Here is a 10965-nt window from a genome sequence, read left to right as displayed (position 1 = left end):
CCAAACTTCTTTTCTGTAGGACTTCTCATGCCAGGAGTCTTAATTCGGTCAGGTGTACATTTAGCAGCCTCTTACAGTGCCATTCTTATTAAGATTCTTATGCAGATTGTGTTGTTAAAACAAGCTGTAAATTCAATGGTTTGACTGATTGTTTGATACATTGGTTTTTAATTCCACAAATCAGGGAAAAACTAACTAATCAATGATAAGCAATTTGTGTAGACAAAAGTGTCATTATTATAATCATTAGTATATTAACAGTGAGGATATTTCACTACACCATGCTTCCTCACACAACAGGTACACACAACAGAGAATCACATTCCCTAAAATTACCTGAATTCTCTAAAATACCTTCTTCCAGATGGTGTGGTGGATCTGGTTAACAGCCAATTAAACTCTTTAAGTGACAATCAAAATGTTCTGCAAAGCAACTACATCGGTGGTCTGACGTTCTTTACATGTAACGTGGATTCCACATGATAAATCTGATTTGGACTCCTATTCAATGTGATTGAATAAATGTAATTCTAGACAATATGTTTCATTTTTCAGAGCACAGGTTAAGAGTGAGGAAGGTGTTAAGTACACATAATTTGATCAAAATATCGCAAGACAAGAAAAGTTCTACAACGTGGCAGGTCTAAATCAAGAGGACATACAACTTTAGACCCGACCATCTGCTGAGCAAAGCTAAGAGACTGTGTTCCTGTGACAACAGTGAATGCATTGTGTCCAGGCATAGGGTCATGTCATCACATCCATCTTCAGGCTATAGTTGGGTAACATCTGAAGTGAATGCCCGTTCCTCTGCCAGTGCTTATGAATCATTACCACTTCGAAGTAGAAAACGTTTCAGTGGCGCAACATGTACTTCTTCATTTCCAACAATGTGAATATCCAACCTGTCGTCATAAAGTGGACAGATGGGTTATGAGTGTTTTGTTTTCCTGAGTGGCTTTGGAGTCATGCCCCATGCCCCATGAAACTTCAGTTCTCCAAGGAGAACTGTATCCATGGCAACCATTCCCTATTCATTACACTATCACATCATTTCCAGATGTACAGTCAGTATATTTCAAGCTTTCCTCTTTCAAACTATTGCTGCCTTGTTTTGCAAGACTTGGCTCTGCAGATCTATAACACTGAAGTAATACAAACCTTACAGCACCAGTTGAAGTTAAAGTGTTAACGTAGCGGTCTCTTTAAGTAGATTAAAAGGTTATCTGTGATGGTAATAAAATCATAAAATGGTGACAATTTGGTTGAGCTGTAACTTGATGTCTCCTGCAATAATTACAAATGTGGACTCAAACTGTTTAGAAGGGAAGGTATTTCAGCCCTAGTGTCCACGCCTATATCTTCCATCTATTAGCATCTCCACGTGATGCTTCTGCTATGATCCATGTTTATCCTCTTCTTGGTTGGACATTTCATCCTATAGGAGCTTTCTATTTCAGATCCTACCATTTCAGTGTTTTAAATCAGGCTCCTTCAGCTATTATCTCCCTCAGATGACTCACACAGCAGGCACCATACAGCCCTGGTTATCGTGTACATCAAGACAACATTGTTCTTGTTGAGAATGACTAAAAGAAAATGGGACCGCATTTGCCCACGGAAGTCAAAACAATTCTTAGAATGACAGGAATGTTGCTGTTTTCCCCATTTCTTTATCATGTGGTCAATGGACACACCACAAGCACACTAGTGTTTACAGTGCCATGAGTTGAGAGACACATTTTAAAGCCGAATTTTCCTGTGTGATTCTGTGTGCATCTCCACCAATTGACTCAGACTTGCTATGGGATGGTTACGAGAACATGAAGATAACTCGGGTAGTCTGGCATTCAGTAGGCTCAAGAAAAGCATTAGGTTATGGCATTTGGGAGGGAAACACATCAGCCATAAAAGCATAGTCAATAACCAAAAATATTTTCAGAGATAGTTGATGGTGGAACACAACAAGTCTATACTTGTACCAAAGAGGAAAGAACAGAGTCCATCTTCAACTTATGATTGACTCAACCATCCATGGGAATAGCTTGTTTACATTTACATTTAGTCATTTAGCAGACGCTCTTATCCAGAGCGACTTACAGTAAATACAGGGACATTCCCCCCGAAGCAAGTAGGGTGAAGTGCCTTGCCCAAGGACACAACGTCATTTGGCACGGCTGGGAATCAAACTGGGAATCAAACTGACAACCTTCAGATTACCAGCCCGACTCCCTCACCACTCAGCCATCTGACTCCCTGACTCCCCTTGTTGATTCGAAAGAAGGGAAAACCTTCTATTCCAGATGCCATTGAGACAACAGACTAACAAGCTTTTTTTTTTTTTTTTTACAGTACAAATGGCTGTGGTTATGGGCAACCAAACCTAATTATGTTGCAAGATGACACAGATGCCTGGTTTCAGCTGTACATTGCTGGCAGTATTCTAAGACTTCAGTCATGAACACTATCATTATTCCATCTATGAACCACAAAGCAGCTCTAAATACAAAGCAATACAAACAAGACAAACAATGGAAGTGACCGTTATTGTTTATGTTAGTTTATTGTTTCAACAGTCTTAGACTCAATAGATAAAGATTACTGATGCTACAGTATCTAAATATATCTCTCAGAAAATAACACTGTATTTGTGGAAGGGCATGGTGTTCATCTACTAAATCTTTAGCTTACAATATATACAGATACTGTATTTCTTTTATACTTATGTACGAGTATATACACAGTTACAAAAGCATCACATCTGAAACTGGATTTATCTTGACCTATGAGGTTTCATGGTTTTGTAGCTAGACCTCATGACATTAAATACATTCTTGACTTTGTTTATATAGGTGGATTTATAAGAATATCAAGCTCTACTATTCCCACATACAGTACTCATATTTTTTTTATATTCTCAATTTGGTAGATTACAATGGCTCAACATAAAAAGAGAGAGAGAGGTGAAGGTGCCAGACATTCTAAGACATGATATTGTTCCTCTTTTCACTTCCAATTGATCACTTCCTGTCATTAATTTCACTATCAGAGTGTCTATAATAATGGTTTCACTTATTCAGTAAGATGTAGAATACATTTCAATTCCATAGTTTCACAATCAGTTTTCACTGTAATTTCAGTTCTTAGAATGATGTACATTTTTGATTCCACTTTCATTTCACTGGAAATGTTTGGACCCATGATTCAATAACTCTTAGATTCACACCATTTAAGTTAGCTATGTCTACCAAAAGCAGTGTATACAATAGGAAATGACTGGCCCTGCCATAGATCTAATGTGAATCAACAGGACTTTGATCTAAGTTTCAACAATCATTAACTGGGTGTGGACTCATTTTTAGTCTTTAACTTCATGGTGATATCTCTAATTGACAGTATTACTCATGGAGTGCATGAGTAACATGAGTGAGTTTGTGTCTTATACCTGCAGTAGCTAAGCCTGGAATAGCCAGACCCTCTAAGTTCATTTTCAATTTCCATGGGGCGTTATCAACGGGTGCTGACCAAAATGCCGCTGGACGCAATTGGATAGATATAACCAATCAGCGCAATGAAACTTCATCTTGGTTGTTTATGAAAATGTCTCAACGGCGCTCCTCTGTACAGTCATTGTATCAACCCTGCCCTAAATAAGATAAACGGTTGTGATGAACTGGCACTGTCCAGGCCTGGTGGATATCTATCTGAGAGGGTGGCCAGACAAAACATGAGCTGACTGACTCGTCTGGTTCCCAGGCAAGAACTAGCAATGCTTAAATACAGGCTATAGCTTATAATTGTATTGGCTTTTAAACATGACAAAACTGACCCTCTCCGTGAAAAGAAAATAATTGCAGGCTTCATAGCATATGTTTAAGCGACGATGTCCTTAAAATCAACAAAAGAATACGTTTGTTCCTTTACTGTGAACCAGATTCATTTTTATGTTTTAGCCATGAAGGGGATTAGGTGGTAAAGCAGCTGTAAGGGGTGATGAGGAGATCACCTTTAAATGCATCTGAGCAGCACTGATCGGATACTGAGGAATGGCAACGGATCCCCCCCCCCTTACACACACACACACACACGCACGCACGCACAAACACATATTTAGCTGTTGCAAAGTGCTGTCCTCAGGTAGTTATTGGAAATCATCCTGGGACACGAGGTAAACTGACCATGTCTGGACCCTGAATATAAGCTCTTAGAAGACCTTTGTTAGCCATTAGAATGACCAATGCAATACCATAGGGATGGGAGAATGAGGACATGTATTTTAGTATGTAATTCTATAGATGAACATGTGTGCAAAGCTTTACTCTATGTACAAACACAGTGAAACTGGACTGACAGAAACAGAAGACCTACAATGAGGCACAGAAGCCCCACAGTACCGGATGGCCGTTAATGGCCATTCTCATTACGCTCGATTCCTAGCAATGTGTCAACATGCTGAATTACTAGCAAGGTTTCGACATGCTTCATGAAAGAAAGAAAAACATGACTTCATGGTAACATGACTCAATATCCAGATGTATAAATGTCTATTTCGATGTATAATGTCTCTCTATGTAACTCTTTACAAACTTGTTTTAGAACCTGGTGTCATGTCAGAGTCTCATCCAAACCCCAGTCTTTACAGTGTGGGTGGATCACCCGGATCTGATTAGTAAAGATATCTCTGGAAAGCTCAGAGGGAAGGCATAGGCTTTTCTCAGTCTAGGGAACACGAGCTCAAGGTAAAAGCTTGCTTGCACTCTCACGAATAAAACAGCACTTAGTGGTTTCTGCTTGGTTTGTCCTCTCCACAACCGGACAAATACACTCAAATGTTCTGGAAAGTCACTGAAGATTCCGTGGCTTCTTCATGAGATGGACCTCGCTCAAGTAGCGAGGGACCCATTGCGGACCTCTGAGGTCGTGTGCTGGCTCTTTGGGGGTCTTGGATAAGTGCAGGCTTGCTAGTGGGCGTAGAAGGGCGCCCTTCTTCATGTCGCCACCTGTTGCACTGTGGAGCGTTCGTGAGGGCAGGCCTGCTCTCCGCAGTGCAGCCTCTTTAGCAGCCGCTGGAGTTTATGGGAGAAGTTCTTGTTCATCTGCCTGTACATGAGAGGCATGGCGAAGCTACTGGAAAAGGCTAACAGCTCCGACAGACACCTCAGGAAATAGTAGGTGGTGAGGCGATGCCTGTTGCCATGACTCCCCGGTGCCCCGGCGACAGTGTGCACCAACAGGGTCATGTAGTACGGCGTCCACAGGACAAACTGCATGCACACCGAGGCTAGCAGGAGCCTGTGTATCGACGGGTCCAGACGGGCCGAGTCCTGATCCAGGGGCGTGGACTCCTTCCTGATGCGCAGGATGAGAACGAAGGCGTACAGCACCGCCACCGCCGGCACCACGTAGCCGATGAACATCATTATGGCGTCGGCTGCCTCCTTGTTCTGCATCTTGGAGCACTCGATGATCTTGGTGGAGACATGGTTGCACACGTAGAAGAGCAGCGAGGAGAAGCTGGTGAGCACGGCCCCGCCCCAGATGAAGCCGCACACGTGCTTGGTGTTGTACACGCTGGACATGTAGGTCCGAGGCAGCGCCCGCTCGATGTAGTAGTCCAGGCTGAGCAGCGTGGTGGAGTACATGATGACCAGGGAGGAGATGTTGAACAGGATGAGCAGGGTGATGTACACCTCGTTGTTGTACTCCCACACGGGCCACCGGGTGAAGCTGGGCCCCATCAAGGCCACAGGGGCCACCAGGTTGAGGACCAGGCCTGCGATGGCCATGTTGACAAAGTAGACGTCCGGCATGGTCATGGATACCTTGTTGGAGAGGTTGACCACCACCAGCAGGGCGTTGTAACACAGGCCCACGGGGAAGCACACCATGAGGTAGATGAGGGAGAAGACAGACAGGATGAGTCCAAAGTCCTGGCAGAGCCGGTTGTCCCCCCCGGAGTCTGTCTCATTGTAAACCATACAGGTCCACATTGCTAGGCTCCCTCAGAGATAAGCTTTCACTCGCTCAGTCAGCTGGGGAAGCAAGAGAGAAAACCTCCATTAGTCATCAGATCAACTACTATCATTTCACTCATGACATAATACATTCTTGTATATTATTTGAATACATTGTGGACAATACTGTGTGTTTTAGCTTCATAATGTGATGCATAACTTCATTAGTCTCATTGGTTTCTGGCATTCTTGTGTCTTTTATAAAACGCTCTGCTGAGCAGAAAAGAAAGTGAGCCCACTCACAGACAAACAGGCCAGACACGGCATGGCTATTATTCTTGGGATAACGCTATTAATTCTACTCCATTGCTTTTCATTGGATGAATACAAACTCCTCACAATATGTCTCATTGGCTGGCCCTGGCTTCAGAGCGTTCTATCCAGTTTTAGGACTGCACTTGCCAGAGCAATTGAGGGTCCTTCTTTTCTTGGAAGAATACAAAACTGCATTTGTCTGACACCCCTGCATACTTGCTCTCTCCACCTCGCTCTGTTCCCTGTCCCAGTCACATGCAGGCCAGGCACCCTGCAGAGAGCTGCCCTTGTGCCCTTCGAATGGCAAGCCAGATAAAAAAAACTCCTCCTTCCCTAGGCCCACTCTGCAAGCTGATTTGGCTCGTCCATTCTTACCAAAGCGTGGACACCTTCTGTTCAGGTTACTAGTCCCCTGTCTCCCAAAAAAAAAGAAATTGTGGGTCCAAAAGGACGAGAGAAAGAAAGAGAGAGAGGCTGGTAGATTTATGGAGTGTAAAATGTGTTGCAGGTCCTTTGCGGGCCCGCGGTGGGGTCAGAGTGGGCTGAGTATGAGGTTGGAGTTCAGGACAAGGTCAGAGAGAATGCCTGGGCACATGCGGGGAAAGGCCGGACTGGGGATCAAGCCCCACAGAGGCAGCTCATTAAAACCAGAGTTACATAACACTCTCTCTCTCGCTAGAACATGCCAACTCAGATCATATTTGAACATTACCTCTAATTAATTCATCTAAAGAAGACATGAAAGCATAAGCTCACAAAAGGGCTTATGTACAGCATGAATGGACTGAGTGTGGATTTTCAAGGACACAGTTTCAGATTCTTCTATTCAAAGTAATAAATAATCTGAAAAAAATTACCCTAAATCACATTCTAGCAAATTCCCAGTTAAACATAACACAAAACACCATTGTTTGCAATCACACACCAATGATTCATATTAAACCTGGCAATACTTTTCAAGGACAAAATCTGTGTTTCGGAACACTAGAGGGATAGTTTAGTTTGGAGGATGTTGAGGGAAGATGCCTGTAAAAGAGCACATTCCTCCATTCACTTACATAACCTCACTACTGAGGGACTGTTGAGGCCTGAGGGACACACGCCAAACTCTCTCATATCATTCATATAGGAGAGCAAAGTCATTACTTTACACCTCTCCTGCTGGTTGTAGCAAGAGTCTGGTGGAAACGGGAAGGGAGCACTAGGTAGGGGGTGTAAAGTTACCCTTTCAGGAACACCAGCAGCGCCTCTCCCTTCCAAAGGACAGGTGTAATAGACTCACAGGCCGTTTGTAAAGAACACTCGTTACCAAATTAAGTGACTCATTTACTGGTGGAAGTTCAGCAAAAAAACTCCCTACAAAGTCATGCGGCTAGCTGTGGTCTTGAATGTTTCTCTGAATTTAATCTGATTTGTCGGTGTAGTATGAAGACATGAAGGTTATCAGCAACCATAGGTTCTGTCCTCCAACCCACGTCATTGTGTTCATGTAGTCTTTTTTGGAACAATGAACACGCTTTTAATAATCAACTTCGGGCTATAGTAATGCTAATTACTAGAGTAATGACTTTTCTCCTATGAACATTTATATAGGGAGTCAGGTGGCTGAGTGGTTAGGGAATCGGGCTAGTAATCAGAAGGTTGCCAGTTCGATTCCCGGCCGTGTCAAATGATGTTGTGTCCTTGGGCACTTCACCCTATTTGCCTCGGGGGGAATGTCCCTGTACTTACTGTAAGTTGCTCTGGATAAGAGCATCTGCTAAATGTAAATGTAATGTAAATGTATAAACTCTGAATACTGACTTTAAAGCATGAGAAGACCTACTTTTAATATCCACACAACAACACTACATTCTGCCTGGAGATGATTTATTTACTTGATGTAAAGTCATTTTTATGTCTTTCATTTTATGTTTTCATTGTTTATCTCATAAGAGATAGTGACATAACCTGGCCTGGCAGATGAAAGAACTGAGGTGCAAAACATGCATACAGCTGGGAAAAGTTTTAGGACCGATTTTTCACCAATCTTACTTTCACTGCCATATTAGACTACACCTGGTCTACAGCACTGTGAACTTTTCACACTGTCTCCTTTGTCAAATGAAATTAGCTCAAAAATCCCTGTAGGAGCGGTCTGCTCCAGCACGTCCTCCTCTCCCCACAGACTGGGTGTTGTGAGGTTGACGTAGATGAGCTTGGCGTTTTTCGCATTTTGAACTGGGTTCTTCTGGGCCGATGGGAATAGTATGACATGCTCTGCCCACACCCCTTACAGCCCCACTGGAATGTACAGGCGTTTCTAAGAAAGTGATCACATGATTCTTCGCACTCGCCTGCAGTAGAGCTGCAGTAAAGTGTGGTGGAGTGCCTGTATTTGGGTGACTCACATGTTTTCACACACAGAAGTGTCAACAACCCTGCATACAACTCTACAGTAGCCAAAATCAAATGTATACGCAACTGAATGTCATTTCACACAAATACATTTGATCCAATCTCCTAAATATGGTACAGTACCAAACTGTATTTTTCTTCACATATTGCTGTAAATGGCATCATTGCACTTTGCTGAGGGAAGGGTGGAGTGGCTTAGACATTTGCATGTTTTGAATGAATAATTCCACCTATGAACATCCTTCACCTCTAATGAATGGCTTTATAAGATACACCTGCTCTTTATTTGCCGCGAGCAGCATTTTAAATGAATAGTGATATAGGATTTTCTCTGAAGATGTCTGCTCAGCCTGTTCCGAACTGGTTGTTTCAGGAAACATTAAACAGATAAAAGCCAGTTAACACCGCATAACAAATCACTATTATATCATCTGTCTAGAACTTCAATTGGTGCATACGAAGAAAGGGTATGGGCCAGGCATACCCTGAATCTCTGAAAGCCATACTTTCTATTATATTTAGATTGCATCATGCATTGAAAATGGTGTTTGTGACACAAGAATAGCTACAGTTTCAACTCCTTTACAAATACACAACCCGCAGTGAACAGCAGTCTGCATTCAGCAGGATCATCTATGGTAAACCATGATGCCTTCCTAGTGACACAATGCTATAGGTAGGCTATGGGCCAGGGACAAAAGTCGAAGTTCAATGGTCAGCAAAAAACAGGCTAACACTCACTAAGCCAGGGCACTTATGCCTACTCTCCCCTCAGTCACATGAAGCTAACTACCCCAGGCCTCAAACTTAGAGCTCAGGGGTTACAGTGTTTAATTCAGGTCCAAGTGGCCTTGGTCATTACATAGCTATATAATGAATAATTATAAACTTGCGTAAAGTCAAATGTATTTCATTACTACTGATGATCTGTCCTGTTTGCAAGTCCTTCAACAGGAGCAATACCAAGTTTTTAACATTGGAGTACACCCAACTCACTATGGTGATTGTTACATACTTTGCTTTGTAATTAAAATGCTCACTTCAGAATCACAACATGAAACACATAGGAGTGCACTACTTTGATTATATTTACAGGCTGCAACAGGAGAACAGTTCAAAAAGAACGATGTCATATTCACTCTATTTTCAAATCAAAAGAATATTAGATTGTTGAAATGATCACGAATCTCAATAAAAAACAAACAATCTGTTGGAGGTGCAACATTTTATTAATATTATTATTATTGTACAGCCAGTACTTTATCGTGAAAGTCACAGTTTTTATTTTTAACGGTTGATTACCCGTTTCTTAAATGTATAGAAACGGAGTAAAGTCGCTATACAAATACAATAGGAATGCTGAAATTATTCATACTGAGCTAAGCCTACGATATTATTTTCTGGTATAACTCTTACAGTAAGTGTCAACCTACTTAGGGAAACTGCCTGGTTTGCAGCACTATGCAGGCTACATGTAGGCTGTCTTCTACAACTTGAAACAATGTACGATGCATCACAGTGGATGTGTTAGGCTACATTGTTGTCACTTGGGTATACAATTCTTTAGTAAAAGCAAAGAGATTTAATAGAGATGTTTGCAGGATATTGAAAGCTTTACCCGATCCTTTAATTTTCCAAGTTTAGCAAATATAAAACATTTCCAATCATAATTTAGGATACTTGAAATTGCAGTTGTGAAATCTAATCCGTCAAAATAATGTCATATTCCGAGTCAGAATATGTATTTCAAGAAAACTCACCAGAGAAGTAAAGGTTTGTCAAGGAGAAGGATCTACGGAGGCATCAGGTTTTGCTGTAGTACTTCCACTGACATTTCTCTGTAGTTACATGTATTGTAACTGTTGTGTATTGTATTCTATATATTCGTTCAAAATATAAATACACGATAGCTCTACAACTTTTCACGCAGTTACTTAAAGTAGTTGGCTAAAAGCCTACATTTAGCAATCCCGTTTCTCGTTCAACTCGGCTTGTTCCCGAAAGTGCACGACGTTGGCGATTTACTACGAAATGAGTGGTACTGAACTCTACAGTGTATACACACGTGACCCTCCCCCACTGTCTCCTACGTTTGGTCGATGAGGCCCGACTGCCCCTCGACGTTCTCATTGGACCAAGCAAGAAGAAGGGGGGCTTGCAGTCAGACGACGCTACTAAACAACAAAAGCCTTCCCACTTATTCATACGAAAACATCTCAGTGGGTTTTCCAAAGAAGACAGTAACTAGTCGTGTACTGCATGCTATACTTTGGTTTGAAAGTAGTCTACAGTTACTGTA

General features: G+C 42.1%; 1 protein-coding gene across 1 annotated transcript; it reads right to left on the bottom strand.

Moving 5' to 3' along the window:
* Positions 1-2547: 2547 nt before the first annotated feature.
* On the bottom strand, positions 2548-10638 carry gpr146 (G protein-coupled receptor 146). Its single transcript, XM_067233007.1, has 2 exons — positions 10427-10638; positions 2548-6032 (listed from the first exon to the last, which is right to left on the bottom strand). The coding sequence occupies exon 2, from the start codon at positions 5988-5990 to the stop codon at positions 4989-4991; it is 1002 nt and encodes a 333-aa protein (XP_067089108.1). The 5' UTR covers positions 5991-6032; positions 10427-10638; the 3' UTR covers positions 2548-4988.
* Positions 10639-10965: the final 327 nt, after the last annotated feature.

Source organism: Osmerus mordax, chromosome 3, assembly GCF_038355195.1.
Source record: "Osmerus mordax isolate fOsmMor3 chromosome 3, fOsmMor3.pri, whole genome shotgun sequence".
NCBI lineage: Eukaryota > Metazoa > Chordata > Actinopteri > Osmeriformes > Osmeridae > Osmerus > Osmerus mordax.
This window is presented reverse-complemented; position numbering and strand designations above follow the sequence as displayed.